Source organism: Gavia stellata, chromosome 8 (assembly GCF_030936135.1).
Source record: "Gavia stellata isolate bGavSte3 chromosome 8, bGavSte3.hap2, whole genome shotgun sequence".
NCBI classification, from domain to species: domain Eukaryota; kingdom Metazoa; phylum Chordata; class Aves; order Gaviiformes; family Gaviidae; genus Gavia; species Gavia stellata.
The window spans coordinates 42301539-42324140 of NC_082601.1; the positions used below are offsets into that span (position 1 = coordinate 42301539).

The window sequence follows — 22602 nt, forward strand, 5'->3', positions numbered from 1 at the left end:
CTTTTCCAAGATCCTTAGAGACTCAAACCCCAAAGAAGCTCTTCTGTCTGTGTTTTTGTTGCCAAAGTTGTACTGTAATAGGACTTATCACACCTATGCTTCAGGCAGGACTCTGATATAGCTTGAACAGTTTTGCTGACCTTTCTTGCAATGAAGAATACCTTCCACAGCTCCTCATTTTACTGAGCTTTAATATAACCCAGAAGTTAAGCCAACAAATTGCCTGTATTATCTGAAAGGAAAGAGACTTATTGTAGTGGCTGGTAGGTGCATCCCAGTGGTCCACACAAGCAGAAACAGGAGTCAGATCTCTCTGCTAAAAAAATGGGAGGGAAAGTCTATCCTTCTCCTTTTGCTTGATTTGAAGAGTTTCCTCTGCTTTATTTCAATGCTTTTGCGGGGTGCCTGTTGCTAGAGTATTGACCTGCTATCCATGTGACAGCTTCAGATGTTTTCCTGAGCCAGAGCTGGGAAATGGTAAAAGACGCAAACAGGGAACTTCTCACCTTTGCCAAAAACAGCTGGACATTTGAGGAGCCAGGTGAGGTAGGGAGACAAAGGGCATGGAGCTGAAATGGCCGAGAGTTATCTTTATTTCTCCCCAGGTTTGTTGTGCTCATGCTAATTACGTTCAAGGTGTTTTTGAGGATGAGAAGTGCTAAAGTATTATCTCATAGTTCACATTTAAGAATTTTCATTGCTTTCTCCCTCTCCAAAAATCACAACATAAAAAGGGCGAGGAGCCACACGAGCTGTTACCCCTGCTCAAGGTGAGTTTCTGCAGTTTGGATAAAAAGGGGAAAAGTGGGTCGTTATAGCAAGCAATAAAAGGGGGTACAGAAGGCAGGTCGTACACAGTAAATGAGCTTCTGTGTGCAACTGCATCAGCGTCTGTTTCCTGCTCAGAAACAGGAACAGTGTGAACAGATTGTAGGCAAAGCAAAAGAAATCCAGAGGGATTTCTGCGATAGAAATGTTCTTTGTGAATCTCCATGTAACACTTTGTTTTAGCTTCTGTAATTAGTAAGTACCCTGGCTGTTCTACGACAGTATTTGGCATTTTGTTCTCTCTGGTGATCCACGGGGAGAATTTAGATGAGGGAAGGATGGTGATTAGCACTCAACAGACTAAGTATTTCACCTTTTTGCCCATTTGATCTACTTCAATAGTGCTGCAAAACCCGTCTGTAGTTTTGCTTGGGCTCTTCTGTGAGTTTCAGCAGATGACCCAAGAATACTTTCAGCCATTGAATTCTGTGGTGGCTTTGCTGTGAAACCCCATATACAAACCTCCAGTGAGATAGTGTCTTTAAATAGTGTGCTAATAATGTGTGGCTCAAAGCTTAGCTAAAACAACCTTATTCCTAAGAAGGATTTCATGGGCAGTAGTTGGTGATTTTAATGCTGTCAGTTCATAACAGTCTCCTTGGCAGTAAAAATTGCACTTGGTGTGGTGAAGTGAGACTAACTTAGTTAAAAAACGAACCAAACAAAAACCAACCAAACAAAAAATGCCACCAAACAAACTTTACAAGACAATTAATATATTGGTGAACTTCACAGGTGCACTGTCAATTCTGCCTTCACCAATGAAAAGCCCCTTTTACTGCCAGCCACTGAAATGAACCCCATAGTACCTGGCTTTCTGCATAGCGGAGGCTGCAGGGTTCAGCGATTCGTGTAGCTCCTCAGGCACTATTTGCCTTAAACCTGCTCTCTTGCTTTATACTTTCATTTTTTTAAAGGATTATAAGGTTTATTCATGTGCAGAAACATCTTCCTTACAGTCTCTGCTCTCAGTACAATGGAAAACGTTTTCATATCTATGTGAATTTCCGTTTCTTAGTAGTTCAAGTGCTTGCTATATTTTGATTCCTGCATAGGTAACGACACTGGTGGTCTGAATGCTGATCCTGAGGATGAGGTCTCTTCATGGGTCAGAGAAACGTAGCTCTTTGGCCAGGATCCATGGTAACGTCTTTTCTGTTGTTCACAAATATTCACCTCTATTTAGTCCAAAGCTGGAGTTATATACTTCCTGTGAATTAGGAAAGACAGCGTATTCTGTGCAGTTTGGCAGATTCTCACTGAATCTGGAGACAGACCTGGTTTTGCTGGAATATAGTAAATATTAGTGTATTTGCTATCACTTGGTATAATTACTGTAGGCTTGAAATACTTGCATGTGTATTCTCAGACCAAGAATGCAGGAATGCTGGGAAGTGTGAATTATTGCCAATGGAGAAGCTCTTGTCTTTGGAAATATTGATCATCTTTGCCCAGGTAGACTAAAAATGTCCTGACACATTCAGAGAGCATCTCTGACTTATGCTTGGGACACCCAGTTTCTTACTTGAGGTATGGGGGGATTTGCTACACTGGAGAACCATAAAGTGGCCCCAAAATCTGGCTGCTCTCCAGGTTTACTATGCGTAATAGAACGAGGCAGAAGGGTTTGTTCCCCAACTCTGCAGCTGTTTCTGGGTGATTGAGCTCCCTGTTTATGTACTCATTAGTTTCTCTTCTTGAGCGTTATCAGCCAGACTGGTTTCACAGGGCAGTGACTACGAGACTGAATGCAGGTATAAACCTCAATAAAGATTCACGTTCAGTACTTCAGTAGTGTTGATGCACGACCATATTGCTACTGTCTGCCCCAAAAACTCCGTTCTTGTGAAATATGATGACAGAAGATGTACAGAAGCGATTTAGCTCCCTCTCAGGATTAGCTGCAAGTCTTTGATATGTTTCTGTGTGTTTCTTAGGAGTAGTGGATCACTTGGAGGAGTTATGTCTTTGGGCTGAACACACATGTGGTAGACGCGAGCAGGATGGTGGTCCCTCCTGACTTAAATAAAAGGTCCCTGGCATAGGAAAAGTTTCTCTCGTGGATGGTGAACCTGCATCCTACATTGTTGGGTCTGGGTTGAGTGAGGAAATGAAAGAAAACTTTTTGCATCAGTTTGGCAGCGCACAGCAAATAAAATGCAAACTGCAATAACCTCCAATGGTTTAAACTTTTAACCGCTTTTTACTATCAGCTTAAGGTAGGCTTTGTGTGATAATAGCTCTGACGCGACGGGGAAGTGCAGAGACGTGTGTGACATTACAGGCGTTATGGCTTTAGTTAAGACTTAGTTTTGTGTGGTTATCATTTTGTGGTCCTAGTAATGTTTTATGTCTAAGCTTCTTCAGTCCATTTGGTATTTACTTCATAGTTGAACCAATTGTATAACCAAGCCAAGAAGGAAAGAAATTGGAGCAATGAAGTGCATGGCAGCTGCCTGTCTGTAAGTCATTAAGTGCTGGTGTGCAGTATTGTATAGCAGACACAGAGCCGTTAGATGCTGCAGTGTAAACTTAAGCTCCTAAGTGAAAACTCCTGCCGATGCAGATGTGTATATGCCAAGGTAATGTGAGATTTAAGGTAACTAAAGCCATCTCCATCGTGGAAGGAAAGATTGCTCTGTGGCCAGGCTGTCGGCTGGAAAAGTCCACCTCCGTTCCCTCTTCTGCCAGTGCCTCTTGGCAGAATGACTTGGCTGAGTTGGTTAGCCTCCGCGTGCTGCGGGTCCTTGCAGAGTAGCAGTACCTGCCTCACCATGACTGGAGAGACTCTGAGACTTCTCACTCCTGCTCTTGCAAAAGCTACGGAAGTACTTCTGCTGAGGTTTTTTTTGGTGGTTATCCAGTTATATGTCCTAGCTTGCTGACTGCATGCTGGGAACAGATTCCTATGTGCATCATTCCCTCTATTTGGCTTCCAAGGGGAGAAGAGCCTGGAGCTGGGGGAGCGGAGGAGCCCAGTGCATGGCAGCAGGTTCTTTAGTCTGGATGCTCTGGGATCATGCTTCGGAATGCACTTTTGCACAGTTTAGAGACACCCCTGATTACCAGGAAACAGCACTGTGAGATTTTGATCATCAACACAAACCCAAAACACCTCAGCTTGTTTTTAATGGTTGTGTTTTCATCAGCAGACCTTTAATTACAATATATACTTCTTTTGTCTTGGGCCTTTTGAGCAGTATGGCCTTTGTTCTTTCCCTCTGCTGCTCTGGGATTGCTTATGGATCCAGAGCTGGATGCGTTTTCTCCTTGCATGCTCATCCACTGCAGCGCAAAGTAAAATATGATTGTGGGGGGAGTGCTTGAGCTGGTGGGGTGTTGACATCCATCCAAAGGGGGTGATTAGAAGGATGTAGAAGGTTCTCCAGCAGCACAGGGGGTAGCTCTGCTTTCTGCCTGCACCTCGAATCCTGTGTTCAGTTTTGGGCCCCTCACTCCAAGAAGGACATTGAGGTGCTGGAGCGTGTCCAGAGAAGGGCGACGAAGCTGGTGAGGGGTCTGGAGCACAAGTCTGATGAGGAGCGGCTGAGGGAACTGGGGGTGTTCAGTCTGGAGAAGAGGAGGCTGAGGGGAGACCTCATCGCTCTCTACAACTACCTGAAAAGGGGGTTGTAGTGAGGTGGGTGTCGGTCTCTTCTCCTAAGTGACAAGTGACAGGACAAGAGGAAATGGCCTCAAGTTGCGCCAGGGGAGGTTCAGGCTGGATATTAGGAAAAATGTCTTTAGTGAGAGAGTGGTGAAGCATTTGAAGAAGCTGCCCAGGGAGGTGGTGGAGTCACCATCCCTGGAGGTGTTCAAGGAACGTGTGGCCGTGGCACTGTGGGACATGGTTTAGTGGGCATGGTGGGGTTGGGTTGATGGTTGGACTTGATGATCTTACAGGTCTTTTCCAACCTTTATGATTCTGTGATTCTGTGAGGGGACTGGGAAGAATCTGGCTTTCCGAAGAGTCACTATGAGTATCGCAGCAATAGAAATGACTCTTACCAAAGTGAAAAGCTTTAAGTTAAAGGCAGAAGGAAACCAGATTGCTTTACACCAATGGGTGTCAAAAAAAAAAAGAAGGAATTGAGAGGAAGTTTTTTGTTGGGTGAAAATACCAGTTGTTGTAAAATCCTCTGTTGTACTCACCAGTGTTTCAACGACCTTGTAGTAAATTAGATGAATAGGTGTTAATTTTAGAACCGTGTTTCATTATATTTTAATACATTAAAATCTATTTATTTATTCCCACAAACTTTTTCTTATACTTCTGGCTTTTTACTAGTGCTGTCGATTGCATGAATTTAGCTGCAGTATTGCTATCAGTTTCAGCAGTACATGGGCAGCAGGTGGGACAGAAGCATTGCTGTTCTCTTACAAATAACCTGCAATGGTTATTTCCTGCGCCCTGCTGCAATTATGCCTATCTTCATTATTAATTGGGGAATAATCCTGCTGTCGCTTGCTCCTGTGCATTCTCTCTTCATCTGTGCCCTCCCTTAAAAGGAAAGCATGACACGGATTAAAAAAGGTGGGGCTTTGCAAGCTGAAGTATATCAAAACCTTCCTCTCTGAGTAATGATTTCAGTAGGATTGCTGGGGCATATTCTAGAGACTTTGGTAAGTGCTCCACACTGGTACGTGCTTAGGCAGTGTTTTTTCTCTACTTATTAAAAGTATAGACTTTCAATATGCTGAAATCAAGGCAGCTGTGCATCTGAAGTTTGGCAACATCTTTTTCTTTTTGGAAGCTTTCATATAAAGCCGGTTGCTAGAATTATGTTAATGCAAATAGTGGTTAGATTTATCTGAAACCTTTCTGAAAATGGAAGCTGGTCTTGCTTTTTCCGTTGCAGACAAGTTTTTAAAAGCCTGTTTATTAAAGTCTCTGCAGAACTAGTTGTTTTTGTCACTTTCCTTTTTTTTATTAGTCACTTCCAGGCTGAAGGTTTCCTTGGAATATGCTCTTTCAAGTGCTGTGGAAGTCATAGTAATAATCTTATATTTAGAGGGTTATTCTGGTGTTTATCTAATGGTTATTACTCTCAAAATGTGTTAGTTTAAGAAGGGTATGCTTTAATGCACTAGTCTGTGCTTTAAAAATGGCATCTTATATATTTAATGGGTTGGAAATGCGATAGAAAATTAACTGCATTTGCCTTTTACGTAGACTGCAGCTGTGTCACATCTTTTAAAGTATGTATGATTGCTGTGTTATTTCTAATACTCATGGAGTTAATAAACCTCAGTCACAAATATCAGCTAAACACTGTGGCATCAATGCAGCTCTTCAAAACTTAAATTTACAGATAAGTCCAAGGTTTTTAGGGTTCCTTTGCACTCTCGCTGACTTTTTTCAGTTTGCAGCACGTTCGTTCTTACCAATTAATTACAAATGCAGTGAGACAAACTTGAAATCTTTTAGTGTTTTGAATGAATTATTTAATGCCCTTATTTCCTTTTAATCTTCTCTCTGTACAGTTAAGTCCATAGTCACTTTTGTGGTGTTAACTTATCAAACAAATCGACAAGTAAAGTAAAACTCTGCCAATAAGCCTGTTGCATAGATCCAGACTAAAAAGTATTTCTCCCTGTGGAACTTTTATGTTGAATTACAGCTTTAAAAACATCTTTACACCAATCATCAGTAGTACGAAATGATAAGGATTGCATACTGGGTGACTAGGAAATACGTCTCCCAATGCACAGTTGCCATTCTTACGCAGTTTAAGTGATGTGGTGGGGGGCAGTGTGCGTTTGCTTTGTTTTAAGCAAGGTAGTATTTTTAGTGACAATACTCTCTCTGGCATCATTGTCTTGGTTGTTACCAAAGTCGGCACTTCACAAGGGCAGGATGATTGCTTTGGGGCTGTAGCCTCTAAATTCCTCTGGCAGCGTGCCTTTGTAGAAGAGGAACTGCTAGAGCATTGATAGCTGCTTCTTTGCTTCTAGCTTATGCCTGGAAACCATCCTCGGTGTGAGATGAAAAATGCAAAGCTCGTGTGCTGCCTGGGGGGGGAAGGAGGAATCCTAAAATGTTTGGGGTGCTGAGTGAAACCTGTCATAGCCCAACACCAAGGTCAGCTGTATTCTTGTAGCGTGCCCTGTTTGGAACCGCAGTGTGAGAGCTACTAATCTTTTATTGGTGGACTTGATGATCTTAAAGGTCTTTTCAAACCTAAACAATTCTATGATTCTTGTTTACCAGGCTCTTCTTGATCTGCTCTGAAGTTGGGGTCATGCAGGGAAGGGGGCCATTACCCGGGGGACCCTGGACTTGTTTGGTGTTTCGAGGGTTTGTGAAAAGCCAGGCAGGCTTGTAGATGGACAACGGATGGTCCCATACTCAGGGAAGGTAAAGCCAGACTGTATTTGACCAGACTGTATAGCACCACTATAAAGCCAGAACCACTGTGTTTGGTCTTGCATCTGCCAGTGAATGAGTGAGGCTAGCCAAGTCCCTAAATGATTCGCAGGTGGTTCCTTGGACCACCTTCATAGGTGCCCAGCACAAGGCTCCACTGGTCCTGAAACAGTCTTGGGAAAGTAATGAGCAGAAATGGTAGTTTGACTGCTCTTGGCAAGCTCCTAGTGCTTCGTATTCCTTTAATGGAGCCCTTCCCGTTGGGTCAGGGGAGACGGGAGGTCACTAGTGCAGGCACACACACGTGACGCTCTTGGGGTTCATGAGCTTGCACACATACTCGCAGATCCCTCAAGCACCAGCACAGCCCCTCTGTCTGCCCAGCACCCCTGCCTGGATGGTCAAAAAATAGTTTGTTAAGAAAACAGGAGAGACTGCAGTGATCAGGTGCAGGGCTCGGCCAGACAAGCCCACTGACTGGCCCTGTTGCGCATGCAAAGAGCCCCTTTTATACTCCTTTCTTCCTGTTCCTCCTTTGTTCCTCCCCATCTGCCTTCCCCTCATCAGCTGGCAGGGTTCTACCGGCCCCCTTCCAACATCCTTGAACCTCAGGTTTGCATCCTTATCAGCTGCAAAGTCCCAGTTCCCACGCAGTTTCTTGATAGAACTATCAACTAGTATGACTGACAAGGTATGGGGTTTTTTGTCTCCATTACATTTGCCTGCTCCGTTTGAGCCTCTGTATATTTTGTGTATGGCTTTCTCTTTTCCTTTAGTATCCCATTTGACAAGCCTGGCCCATCAGATAACCTCCCTGGAAGGAACATTCCCACATTCCACATACCCTTATCAATTAGTGTGGTTGACTAGGCTTGGGTCACTCCCTCCCTTACTCTCTGTCAGTCAGGCTTTCCTCTCTATTTGTTCTTGTTTATGGCTTCCTCCTTTTCCTACCCTTTTTTGCATGGAAAAGGCCCTTGAGCACATACCCTTAAAGGAACAGATGCTCTCTCCTTCCACAGACACTTGCAGTTCCTGGGCAAATAAGGCCATGCTTCTCTCCTGGAGATCTGAAGTGGGGCATGACCAGACCGGTGGCCTCTTCGGAGGTCAGTTTCTTCTAGAGTTTTGTTGTTATGAGCTGTTTAAGTAAGTTTGCTACAAAGTCTTTTCCTGAACCTGGTGCAAAGCTTGCCAGATTTCTACCCTCGCTCTGAAGATGAGAAGCGCTAGAATTATTAATGCAAAGGAGATGAAGACCTTCAAAGCAGGAGCGTGCTCTATTTTCTTCTGCAGCTTCTACTTGGGAAACAGGGTAACACCTTTCTGCAGTGCTGAAAGGGAATAAATTGGTCTGAGGCAGATCCACTGTCTGAAACCTTGAGCAAGTGTGCAGAGCCTGACATTTATCTGCAGCTGAAAAGAGATCCCATGTGGAAGGCTTGGGCCAGCACAACTGTAGCTCTCAATGGCGCATGTTTTGAGAAGTCACTTTTGGATCAGTATTTTGAAGTTGAAATTTGAGGGAAACATTATGATGGGAGGTGAAGGGATTATACACCATTGTGTTTCCAATGAAAGGGTTTTTTGTTGTTGTTGTTATTCCTCTGGGCTGAGAATCCTGAATCCTCCTGGTGGGTGTCTATGGAAGGTGGTACAGTGCTTAGAAGCTCAGGTGCCTGTGCAGCCTATGTGAAATGTAACCAAACTGCCAGACACATGTACCAGGTTTTCAGGTTTGTGCCTGAATCGTGGTATTACATGATTCTCACGTGGTGTGTAAGATAGCTCAGTGTTGTCTTGGGAGGCCTGAGATGAGATTTTTAACTGTTTGGTTTTGTGTTTTGCAGAGGGTATATAGCCTGCTTTTCTCCTTTTTCTGGAGGCATCCATGCATTTGGAATAGGGTCTTCTCTCTCGAACAATAATGCCAGCCCTGTTTGAAACACTGTGGTCTTGGCCGTACGTGGAGAGACGGGCATTGCTGTTCCCTCGTTACACCCCTTTGCTCCTCCAAGGTTTTGGTGAACACCGGCTTGCCATAGGTAGTGGTTCTGTCTGGTCAAATTAAAACCTGTGCCTGGATTGAGTGCAGGTACCTTTTTAGGCATCCTACTTTCATACAACACTAAATCAGTGCGGAATAAATGAGACTTAAATGATCTCAAAACCTGGGGAAAACTCCAGTGTGCCAATTAATCAGGTTGCAATATGATGAAATGCCCTTTCCAGCCTTTTGCCTTTTCTTGTGTTTAAATCATTCCTATTACATGCAGAAGGTGGAAAGGAGGCAGGAGGCTTTTTCCGCACTCTTCCATCACCTAACAGTGATAAAGAGAGCGATCGAGATCCCAGGCATGCCGAGGAATCTGGGGGAAGTCACTGCGGACTTCTACCATGCACAGTAAACAACACTGAGTCATTCATGTTCCCCCGCAACATGAAATGTTTTTCAAAGTATTTTTAAAATAACCGTGAAGTATAAATATACATGTTTTTGTGGAAACTTACCTTTTCGTTCCTGCTTTGGGAGTTGCTCCATCGTTCTATTTACGACTACAGCTTCCCGCTGCCTGTGCCATTCCTACTTTATGGAGTGCCCCCAGTAAATTGTTTCCCACTTGCTAGTTTTTGGATCTCAGAAATGATATAATTACACAGGGATGCTTCATCAGAGCTGGAGAATGAATGTTCCTGTGTCTGGGAGGGATGCTTTTTGCCATATGGTGGCAATACCACCTGAGAGGCAAGCCCAATGTACTCAGAGAGAGGAAAAGGCAGGAGAGAAAAGAGTGTTGGAAGGAGAAGTAGAATTTGAGGTCACCACATTAGCTGGCTGCCAGCCTTCTTTTCAGGGAAAAGACCTTTTCCAATATTATTTTGCCAAGTAACATAAAGGGAATTGAAGTATTTGCTGTTAGGATAAATAAAATTTTGTTTTGTGCCTTGGTGCAGGTGAAGTGTTGCTCCTTCAAAGACAGTGAGGTCAATACAGGTATCTGCTCTAGAGGGCAACTGAAGTGTGTTCGCTTCCGAGGGTGACGTTAACTTTTTGGATCCGACAAACTTAAAACCCACTTACTCTTCAGATCGCACATGTTGACTCTCCTTGTTACAGGAGTGGACAGAGACCGGAGGGATTGGTGTTCAGGTGCTGTGTCCACTCTAAGCTTCTGGTGTACTGTCAGACTGATTTCTTTTTACACTGCAGTTTGTTTTCAGTGTGATTGAAATGTTTCTTCTTAATATGCCCTTTAATTTGTAAATACACTGGGTTAGGGACTGCTCATGGTATATAAACACTGCGTAGCACAAGTTCCTCAGCACGCCCATCAGAGATGGGAAGGGAAAGAATTAAGGTATGGCAGTTATGCAATGGCATGTAAGGTATCTTCCTTTCTGAACGCATGTTGACTTGGAGTTCTTTTTGGAGTGAGGAAAGAAAGAAGAAAGTCTCTTTGTGGCATGAAATAAGAGAAAAAAATTTCTCTCAATGTTAGTTTCACATTTTAGGAATCAATGCACTTCCTAATTCTTTATGCTGGATTCGAATAACCTCTCCCTTGCACGGAGCATCCTTGCTGGTTTTTATCTAGTGAAAGAAATGACCATTGCTCCTTCATCTCCCCTTCTGCCATGCTCTTTCAGGTTTCCATGGGCACCATGCGGCACCGAAGAAATGGCAATTTTGAGAGTTCCAGACTCCTCTATTCCAGCATGTCTCGCAGCATAGACGTGTCCTGCAGTGACGCTGTGAGTATCTGGTACATCCTTGGTAAACTTGGGTGTTGTCTTGGGATTGGGCCACAGTGGTTACGAATGAGATCGTGTCAGGAGAAGGATGATTGATTTGTCAGTTTTCCCTTTGTGGAGAAGTTTTCTAGCCAGTGACCCCTCAAGCAGTAGCGGTGCTTTGTTGACATGGGGAAAGTCTAAGGATGTGTTGCTTTCCTTTTGATCCCTATAACTCTTTATTGTACTTTCTTAGTCACTTCTGTTTTATATCCCTTTTCACATTTCAGTTAGAGACAAATCCTCTATCTTTATATAAAGAGGAATCCCAACCTCTTCATGCAACTTGATGGCAAAGGCAGACAACATATAATTATGTTGAACATCCCTTGAAAAGCTTCAATCGTTTGCTGATCACAGCGATTGTCTGGCAGATTTCTTGCTTCTCATGGGCTTGCAAGAGGCTAATAACTAGCTCTTAGGGCTTTAGCAAGTGCTTCCCCCTCCCTTCCCCTCCCCCCCTTTTTTTTTGGTCTTATATCATTGTGGTTTTTTACTGGCTAATTATATTCTCTTCCATTTTCTTTCTTTTGGATATTGTAGTCCTTTTAAAAGAATGTTTTTCTACTTGGAATAACTTCCTTTAACTGCTGTTTAGCTACAAGCGTTCTGTCAAAATGGTAAACTAAACTATAGCTGTACGTCTTCCCTTTTCATCCCAAGCTCAGTCTTGCAAATCCAAGCTGTGCTTAAAAACAAACAAAACCCCCAAACTTCCAAACCTTTATCAGCAATTGAGAAGCTTTTTTCCCCTGCTTTCCTAGCTTGCAGAGGCAGATTAGGAGTGAATTTGCATCTCTCAAGTTTCAAAGCTTCCCCTGCACTTGTGGAGTTTCAAGGTTAATACCAGAGTTAATGGTTAAACAAGCTGGAGAGACTTTGCATTCCACTGAGCTCGCATAAAGCATGACTTTAGTTGTTCGAGTCTCCTGCTGGGGTCTTTTTGGGTTGAATTAAAATAGGCCGAACACAAGAGGATGTTAAGGTCTTTTTTTTTTTTTTTAACTTGGGAAGAAACAGTGTTTGCCCTAGTCTTTCAAGCAGTATCTAGATCAGAGTTAACCACTGTTCGAAAAATATCATCAGTGCGGCAAGTTATTTTGGAAACATGGCAACGTATGCAAATAGAAATGCTCTATAGTCTACAGTCAACCGTATTGTGCCATTGAATTCAAGGAAGATGTTTTCTATGGGGGTCTTTTGGATTAAAAGCTGTAATTAAAATAGGATCTCCAGCAACTCTTAGGATATCAAATCTGTTTTGGTGTTCAAGATTTTTTTTTTTTGAGGGGGAAGCCATACCTTTTGCCTCTTTAGTATATATTGTGCTTGATAAGTATAAAATGATTGATATCACATGTCTTTTGGAATGCCTGCTTGTGATTTTTAGTAGACTTTTGTGTCCTGTTGACTCCCATCAGTACTTTCTAGTTACCTCCCACCATCTACTTTGAGAAAGGAGACTTAGGAATTTGCATCAGTTTTTATGTTTAAACTGACTATGCTATTTCTGAGGTTTCTCCTGTTTTATGAGTTATTGGAAGCAATTTTTTTTTCTTTTTCAAGGATTTGGTCAACTTCATTCAAGAAAACTTTAAGAAGAGAGAATGTGTCTTTTTTACAAAAGACACCAAGTCAACGTAAGACATTTTTCTCTTGTTTTACAAGCGCGGGGAGCTGAGGGTATTTCTGCCTGCGAAGCCATGTGCCAAGGGGTTGGGCGGGGAGCAAACTTTTTGGGGTTTTTTTGTTAGGAGTCTGAATCTAGTAGTGCAACCTCACCTCAGTCTCACTTGTACAGTTCCTTTCACTGTCACTGCTTGTTTGCAAATGCCTGGGGTATTCTGCAGTCATGGTCAAAAAAAGCTGGTAGTGTGATGGTCGGACAGGTACCCTGGAGTGCTTCTCCCAGCTCTAGACCAGTGCTCTCCAAACTATTTTGACTGCACACGCCATCAATAAAAAAATTTTGAGCATGACCCCCAATATATGTTTATTTACCAACTGTATACATCTACTACTCTATTGATATTATGTACATTATAAAACATACTCAAATATAGCAATTAAAAAAGGATTAGCTAAAGATGAAATAAACACTATTTTAATTTTTTTTAAAGTTCATTTAATGTGCCCCCTACTTTGGAGACCGCTGCTCTAGACTGTCAGGATTTTGTGTAAAAACTGGAATAATATCGTTTTGAGTTACTCCACAACTAACTTGATGGAAAATGAGGGGCCTGACCTTTACGCTGACTCTGTCAGCATACCTTCCAGCAGCTCTGTTAAAGAACTTTAATATCAAATTCCCTATTTGAAGCATAATTGTAGCAATATATAGGTGCTTTTAGGGATTCAGTGCCAGCACTGGTATTGGTGTATAATAATGTATGTGTGTATCAGAGCTTTGCATAATTTAAATTTTCCTATTAAAGAGCTAAATCACAAATTCCCTGCACAAGCCTTTACAGCAGAGAGATACAGCTGCTATAGTTTGGTCAGGCTGGTGTTCTGTTAAAATAGGATATTATACTTGCTCCATATTCAGGCACAAGTACTTACGCAATGTAAGTTTGAGGACCATAACATTGCTTTTGGGTTTTTTGGGTTTTTTCGTAATCTCAGGAGAAAAGTGATCAAACTAATGCAGCTGCGGAAGTCCTGATACAGAGGTCCGAGGGCTCTCAGTAACTCCATTCTCCTCTGAAGCTGGGAGGAAAAATGCTTTCGAGAGAGAGAGGGAGGCAAATTAGTCTTATTTCAGAAAGTCTTACTTAGGGTTCTATTCTGCCATCTAAAATGGGATGTCTGGCAAAGGACCAACAAAAGATGAAGAGCTGGTTCTTATCAGCTTCTCTTCCTACAAGCCCACTGGGAAAGGATCGCAAGTCATACTTAATAACCTGCTGGGGCTTTTTGGCTATCTATTTTTAAGGTAAGCTGGTTCTGTTTGCACGCTGTAGCAGAGTAGAAGAAACTGTGTAAGTTTTCTCTCCTTCAGAGGGGCATGCTGTGAATTACCTTTACAGCAGTCTTCACAGGAGAGCATTACTCAATCTCATGTTTGCAGTCTGCAAGGTGACTGTAAGCACACAAATTAATGTCCTTATCTTAATACTTTGGGGCTGATGCATTTTTATTTTTTCCCCTCCCTGTATATTGCCAACTTGCACAGTGCTGTCAATAGCTGTTCCTCTTGCTTTGTCTCTCCATTTACTTGTTTTGTGCTCTTAGCAAAATTAACAATGTACAAGTGTTTACCTGATGTTGCTTGTGAGCTTAGACTGTGGGGACCTCACCTGCTCCCTCCTATTGCTGTTGACATTGCTTAGTGTACTTGGCTGACTACAGTTGTCAGTCAACCCTGTCTTTTCATAAGCAAGGACCCTTTCTCCATGCCCTCTGAGGAAGAAGGGATATAGGCTATGCAGAAGATTTCATGGTCTGTGCTGCAGCTTTTCCTAGGAAAAGAGTGTTCCTAGCTTTCCCAGGTAGTTCTGCACAACCAAAGTGCAGATTCTTCCTTCCCTTGATGCAATTTCATGTTGGCGAGGAGGGTATTGGTAGTGACTGCACACCATGCCGTGCAGTGGACGAGAGGGGTGGTGGGGGAAGTGTGCTAGGACGCAGCAAACTGCCTGCAAAATCTGCTCAGAGGCCAGACGTCCATTCCCTCTTGAGATGAATATGTCTTAGGCGTGCTTAGACATCAGTCAAGCTCTGGGTTTGCATGGAAAGTGATTACACTTAGTAATCGTCTTAGTGAACTCTTCTTATCTGGTTGAGAGCACAAAAAGGGAAAGAAACCATTTGTACACATCAGGTTAGCAGCAGATGAGGTCGCTTCTGGTGGCATCTGATGCCAAGTTCTGGTTCATTTTCTTCATTTCTGCGTACAGTTGTAGGGTTTCAAGTTAAGCTGCTGGTGACCTAACTTGGTTTGTGATAATGAAAGAGGACAGGTAGGTAAGGCCCATCCAGAAGTGTCAGCTCATCTCTTGGGACAGACTGGTTCCTGAGGTGTACTCCACTCCATTGCCCAGTGCTAGACAGAAGCAGATTATAGAAGAAGGAAGCACGATTAGGATCTGGTTTCAGCTGAGAGTTGGTTCCCCTTAGCTGTTAATTTGTCAGGTAGCAAATCCAAGTAGAGTCCCATGCACAATTGGTTCCATAGCTCCACCTGCTGCTTGCCTTCTTGAGTTGTGTTTGTACAACCCTGCTCCCAGACTTTGCACTTGATGCGACTGCTACGCTAGGCACCGTGTATTCTATTGGCTCCAGGGTTGCTGCAGAATACCATTTCTTGGAAACGTCCTGATTGAGCAGAAGTTTTCAAGGTGGTTTCAGCTATGAAAAATTTCTGTTTCTTGTTAATAAATGTACAAGAGCTGACTTTTCTGTGCTCAGCATGATAACTGTGGGGTTTTGTGCCTATTCGCTCTTCTTTCAGGGGCAACTTATGTAAATGTGGATACCCTGAAAATCAACACATAGAGGGTACGCAGATTAATACCAATGAAAAATGGAATTACAAGAAGCACACTAAGGAACTTCCAACCGATGCCTTTGGGGACATTCAGTTTGAAAACATGGGAAAAAGAGGAAAGGTAAGTGATTGTATTAAGGGTATGTGTCAGGCCCCTGTTGGCTAAGCCATATTCAGAGTCCTGAATCCAACACCAGTGGAAGCCCCTGCAAAGCAGGAAAGGTGATGCTAAAGTCGATTTTATTCTAATGGGCATGGAAGGAGTTAGGCTACAAAGGAGACAAGCTGATATCTCAAGGCCTGTTAACAGGTAACCGAGAATAATTTCTTCTGTGTTGTTTGTTTCGTAGGCCAATGATGGGAATGAAAAGGTTGTCTGTTTCCAGGCATGGCAGAAGAATGGGTGAATGAGGGTGATGCTCAATTATTATTTTTCTTTTTTCATGTATTTTTTTTTAATTGTAATTGCTGTGTAATAAAATTCTGGAGGTCTTGGGTTAGGAGGAAATAATTTTAAACTAGATCTGTGATGTCTCTCCCTGTGACTCTGTACCCTGACTATATCAGTGTGTAGTTACAGTGGCCGTTTTAGTCCCCGTCTATACTGAAATGTCATGGTGTTGAGGAGCAACTTGGTACCCTTTTACCGCTCTGTAGTGGCGAAGCCAATGTGATAAGCTTAAGCGCCTGAATGATCAAGCTCCTGATAAAGGTACTTTGTTCCTGACTGTCTGACTTTAACACCAAGACAAGGCTGTTTTTTGGAACATTGCACCTTTCTAGTGTGGACTAACTTATGCTTTAGAAAGGAAATGGTGTGAGGGTATACACCAGTGCAACTCTTGGGACAGAAGCGTGTGTAACATGCTTTGCCTTTGAAGGTGCAGCAAGATCCATGAGGTGATGACCATAGGGATTTCATATCTGTAGGGATGTAAGACCTTTCTTTGGAGGATCTGTGCTCTTCAGTGCAGAAGCTGCATGTACCTGCTTGCTACTCCATAAAATCATCACTCATGCTTTGTAATAGCTTTAACATTGCACGGCGTGTCATCCAACGCCTGCCTACAGAGCTTGATGACCTATATTCCCTTCCTCCCTAGCTGTTCTACGTGTAGATCATCACAGTCTGTGGATATGCAGAGCTCCTTTCCATACAGTCGTATCTTATGCCTTGGACTGGATACTCTGAAGGATGTTGTGAGCTGTTGGAATGAGGCTTGTGTGCCCCACACCCTCATAGAGTAATTTTGTTTGGAAGTGCTCTCCAGAGTTTTCTAGCCAAAACTCTTGCTCAAAGCATATCTGCATAGACCAGCTTGCTCAGGCCCATAACCAATTGAATATTGAGTATTTCCCAGGGTAGAGAACCTACAATGATGGTAAATTCAATGGGGATGTAAGATATCAGTGGAACCTTAGAGTTTTTATTCTGGTTTTTTGTTGTTATTTTTTCCCCCTGTGTTTTTCCTTGGTGTGGGGACAGTGGAGGGGTGGAAAGAAGAAAATAGCTGGTATTGCTGTTTCTGATGATTTATACTGATACTGTGTGAGGAGTCACATGTGGCTGAGCTCATCTGCCTCTTCTAAATGACTGATATTTACTGCCAGTGCAGCTTGCTTGAGACAATCAAAATAAATGAGGAAAATCAGAGCACACTATGTAAATTAATTTCATTTGTTTTATGCAAAGTAGCAGAAACGAGAGGTATTTGGGTGGGAAGTAAGACTGAAGGTTTTGAATTGCGCTTAAACTGATCCAAGTACTTCACATATTGTTGATATGCATATTTTGGCTTAATACTACTGTGTTGTAAGCTGCTGTGTACTTTTACTGAAAGAAGAAATTATTTGCTCTGTTGCAGAATTTCCGAGTTCTCAAAGCTTAAATGTTCTTTCTGCATGTTGTGTCCCCCTTCCCACCCTGGAAATTGGTTTGCGTGCCCATAGTTGTTTCACGAGGGCTCTCAAGGCCACTGTGCATTTTTCAGGGCATCCTTTGTACAAATGCTGTATGTAAAAGTCTTCTAATTCATCCCATCGGCACGTTGGCTGGAGTTATGTCTCGATTCCACATTCTTATTCCCTATATTGCAAGGCACCTGCCAGTCTTAAATATTGCAAAATGTTTTCTCTTGATCTTGTGCACAGTGGGGAGAACTTCAAACCCAAGGTAACCTAAGAGTTGCAGACTATTATCAATGAGGGATGGGAAGTTTTATACCCCGCATTGTACTTTTTGGGATGCATGAGTCCTAAAAAGTCCCGAGCAGAAATATTAGATGCGAACAGACCAATAAAATCTCTACATTTGATAAGTCCTGCTTGCACTCTCTTATTTTTGCAGTGCTGCTCAGATCCTGTAACATCCAAGGACATTGCAGGTGCTGTATTTTATGTTGTGGTAGCCCTCAATCTGAAAAAAAAAATGCTTCTCTTGAATAGCCTTCTGAGTTCAGCTACAGAAACGCTTGGCATCGCCTGTGTTTGAGGGATGGATCAGTGATGGTTGGGGTGCACCAGCCGGCTGTACCAGGAGATGGCACCGTTGTACCTCGGAGAAAGAAAGTGGCTGAACAGAGTGGGTCCCCTGCTTGAGCAGAGCTTGCAAAGGACTCCGGAGGTGGCAAGTGTATAGCTGCTGGTACACTGAGTGAAACTTAGGTGTACCTAACTGAAGTGTGTTCGCAGCTATACACCGTGTTGATGTATGAGAGAACGAGATAAGCGGTACGGGCAAGTCAGCTTCAGCATCTTTTATTTGGTGCTTGCTTTATATAGATGAAAACGACTTGTATGGATGAAAACAAGTCATTCAGCTGGAAACCTTAACTGTTGGTGGAACAAAGGTAGTCATACAGATACAAGGTACTTTGTGTTATGAGTAGGGTTTAGGAGAAATGCCTTCTAACTACACAGCTAACAAGATTTGCTGTGGGGGTGGCTTACTGGCTCTGTGGAGCAGTTAATGTTTCTGGCGGGCTCGCCCCTCTTATGGGGGACCCTCTCCTGAAAAATACCCAATGTGGCTGATGTTTCTGAGAGCAGAAGCTGTGGGAGTCCCTTAGCTCTCCTGTGTAGCTGCTGGAGCCTGCAAGGCTTCCTCTGTGATGGGTTGTCCTGAGCCAGATGCAATAACTCCTGGGAACCGGACCTGGAACGGATGAGTATGTTCTTTAGTTCAAGTTAAATGCCTCTCAAGATAGGACATTTCTTCCTCAAACTAATCCTTGTTTTTGCGCTCCTGTGAATGCTCAGCAATCTATACAAAATCCACTGTGATTCAGGTCCAAGTTACTCCTTTTCATCCCCTGGTATGGGTTGTATAGCCATGACTGGCTTCCAAAAGTCCATCACACTAAACTACTAACAGCGACAAAATTGCAAAGGGGCTCTTAAACAGTGTAGCAAAAAAGCCAGAGAGCCTTTTACATAAACGGAGAGATGGTAGGTCCGTCTGAAGCCGGTTTATCTATCTAGTGTGTTTTATGGCATCCTCATACAGTGTTCAAGCTTTACTACAAGTTTGATAAAGTTGTGATATGTTAACTTAAAACATTGTTATGGATATGTCTTATGATAGGGACATCATGCTCATGGAGCCTGGAATTCGTACCTTGTCACATTAAGGCTTTAATAGCGTAACGAAAATAAGACTGTAATTATCAATAGTTCACTTACAACAATGCTACCACTAATCTGTAATCCAAGCTATAAATAGCTTTGTTACAGTTAAAATTGCTATACCGTAAACTTCCTTGGTGTTGCATTCCTTCCAATGTTTCTCTGAATCCCAAGGTCAGTGCTCTTGCCTTCCTCTGGTGGAAGGAGGGTTTGGAGGCTTTATGCTGACTCCTGAAGTCTTTGAAGGGACGATTTCAGTACTGATCACGGGGGTCCCATCCTCTTTAGTCCTGGTGTGCTTGGAGTGCTTTCTGTAGACTTCTCTCCAGACAGTCTGCTTATGCTCTTTCTTCTCAGTGGTTCTGAATTATACAGTTCCTTTTGGTTGTATTTGTTATTTCTAAAAATAGTTTTACCTGATTCACAAGGTTGCACTCAAATAGTCACCATTATTGGCCATTGTGCTTTGTTTTTATAGACTGGGACCATTGTCATTTGGTGTCTGCATTCCTCCATGCCACCTTTTATTCTGGTCATAAATTGTTCAATCCCCACAGAATAACTAGTTGTTACTATTATAACCTAAAGCAAATCAAATGTAGACAATAGTTATTACACTGCTAGACAACTGCTATCACAACTATACTCAGCTCAGGCCGAAGACGTCACAGAATCGTAGAATGGTTTGGGTTGGAAGGGACCTTAAAGATCATCTAGTTCCAAGCCCCCTGCCATGGGCAGGGACACCTTCTACTAGACCAGGTTGCTCGAAGAGATCCTGATAACCTGCACTCTCAGTTCAGTACAAAGCCTGTGGACTTTTACTAGTAATGACAAAAATCACATTTCCGGGGCTACACAATTTAGCCTCTGCTGAATTAAAGATGTACGTGGCAGAACGTGGTAGTGTAACCTGAGCACACCCCACTGAGCAGGGTGCTGGAGGTTTGGGGCTGAACCTGGAAATGGTGGAGCTGGGAGATCTTAGGACCAGCAGTTATGTTCTTCACTATGCCACTGGTCTGACACCAGCACTTTTGTTCTGCTTCCAGTAAGGCTGTGCCTTATTTCCAGACCTGAGCACTGATTTGTCAAGAGAGGAGATCACCTTGCAAGTCCTAGTAATATGGGGGTCTGGTTGTAGGGGGAGGATAAAGATGCTTTAGAGAAAGAAGCAAAGACTTAAGCTCAGGTTCATCATCATTTTACCCTTTGTCTACTGGCTGTTGGAATAAGAGTGTACATTAAGGAAGAAAATGCAATTCCTGGTCTGTTCCCAGCTATCATTACTTTTCTCTTGCTTATTTGTTTCTCCTCCTTTCTCTCATCCAAGTACCTCCGTTTGTCATGCGACACAGACTCCGAAACACTCTATGATCTCATGACTCAGCATTGGCACCTGAAAACCCCTAACCTTGTCATCTCTGTCACTGGGGGCGCAAAGAACTTCGCGCTCAAGCCGCGGATGCGCAAGATATTCAGCAGGCTGATCTACATTGCCCAGTCCAAAGGTAAAGACCTGCATCTGTGTCTGTATTATTTTATTGCTGCATAATACCATTGGAGAGGTAGCAGCTCAAAGGGTCAGCAGGGAAGCGGAGCATTTGATTTGTTTCTTCTTGGCTGGTGCACTTGGGGCACATGTGACCTAACAGTTTGGAAGTAACAGGGTTGAGAGCTAATCATCAGGATGCCCATGATAACGTAAGGTAGATTGTGTAGCATATTGTTTGTGTTTAACTGAAGAATAAATGCCTCTTCTGAGGTAAGGTCTTGAGAGGGGATTGGTTTGTGGCATCTTAAAGGTAATGCATTAGGAGGGTGGATATTCCACTACATTCTCCCAGATTATTGCATGTTGTCTCCAGGGGCCTGGATTTTCACAGGAGGCACGCATTACGGGCTGATGAAGTACATTGGGGAAGTGGTCAGAGACAACACCATCAGTCGGAGCTCGGAGGAGAACGTGGTGGCTATTGGCATAGCAGCCTGGGGCATGATTTCCAACCGAGAAAGTCTGATTCGCAGTGGTGATAATGACGTAAGAAATGTGTGTGGTTGGTGGGGAAACGGAGAGAAGGCTGGGCTGTAAATTATACAAATGATGTCCCTGACTGACCACTGCTCTTAACAACGTCTGCTAGGCTGATGCTCTCAGCCGTGTGATGACTGAATTGAGCGGTCAGTCAAGCTCTGCTTGTACGTTCTGGTAAAGCAGAGCGCAGCAGAATGCTTTCCAGTGCAATGTTTGTGTAGAAGCATGTCTGTCAACTTAGCCTGAGCTACTGTGTCCTAGACAATTCAACCTGGGACCAGCTTTTCTTCAACGTACATAGCAGTGAGACGAAACATCAGGTGCTCTTCCCAGAACAGGAGGAAACTAAAGTGTTCTCATGTTCAAGATGGTTGCACACATCAGGCCTGGTGGGGAGGATTTCAGCTGTGGGCTTAGCATGACTGTGTGGAAGTTCAGCTGCTCTAATTTCATGTCTGGCAGAGTATTAGGGAATAACCTCTTCCACGGTTATTCTAGCTGCTGCGGAATCCCTACACAGTAGTCTGTAGCGGGGATTCCCATGAGCTAAGACATGTTGTACCTGCTGCTGCTGTTAGAAATCTTGCTCATCGATACTACTGTCCTATCTGTCAGATACCCTTGTCTTTTGTGCGCTAGGTGTTATAGAACGTGTCTAAAAAACATCCTCTTAGATAAATAAAAGCTGTTTAGTTTACCGAGGGCTCTAAGGAGGCTTGGGGGTTGAACTAGATGATCTCAAGTGGTCCCTTCCAACCTAAAAAATGCTCTGATTCTTTCAGGTGTTGAAAGTAAGTTTGCCACAGATTTAATGTTCCTGGTGGCTGAAGGAAACATGCGCCACTTAACAGGATCTCTGAAAGGGCTAAACTGTTGCAAATAACTCCCGCTCTTCCATTGGCTGAGGTGAAGTTACGAGAGGATCATCGTAAATCAGACCTCTCTTCTAAAGAAAAACTTTCTCTGCAAATATTTATGCTGTGCTTTTGTACGGGGTTTCTCTCACTGTCTTTTGTTGCTGTTGGGACTGCCCTGTGCACTGTCTTGAGTCAGGAAATCCAGACTCCTAACTAGTGAGGAATAGTTGGTGGCTAGGGGTTCAGCTGTCACTGGCTTGTCCTTGGAGACTTGTGCATGCTCTGCCCTTGGATCCCGGTTAAACGCTGTGCTTGTGCTTCTAGGGGTACTACCTGGCCCACTACATAATGGATGATCTCAAAAGAGACCCCCTGTATTGCCTGGATAATAATCACACCCATCTCTTACTGGTCGATAATGGCACTCATGGGCATCCGACGATAGAGGCGAAAGTACGAACTCAGTTAGAAAAGTACATTTCGGAGCGGGTCATCCCAGGTAGGTGTGGGCATCAGGTTGCAGACCTCCTCCTCTTTAGCCCTTCCCTGTGTTGGGACTGATGCAAAGTCATTTTCTGGGAACAAAAGAGTAGTGGTAGCATCCCTTGGA

The 22602-nt window shown here is 43.3% G+C and overlaps 1 protein-coding gene across 1 annotated transcript in view; it reads left to right on the top strand.

Annotated features, from left to right (window-relative positions):
- Nucleotides 1-22602, top strand: part of TRPM8 (transient receptor potential cation channel subfamily M member 8) — a 70596-nt gene that overhangs the window by 14396 nt on the left and 33598 nt on the right. Inside the window, 6 exon segments of the mRNA XM_059820052.1 lie at nucleotides 10844-10948; nucleotides 12554-12627; nucleotides 15441-15597; nucleotides 20434-20611; nucleotides 20969-21141; nucleotides 22317-22491. Coding sequence (XP_059676035.1) covers nucleotides 10850-10948; nucleotides 12554-12627; nucleotides 15441-15597; nucleotides 20434-20611; nucleotides 20969-21141; nucleotides 22317-22491 — 856 coding nt within the window. The 5' untranslated portion in view covers nucleotides 10844-10849.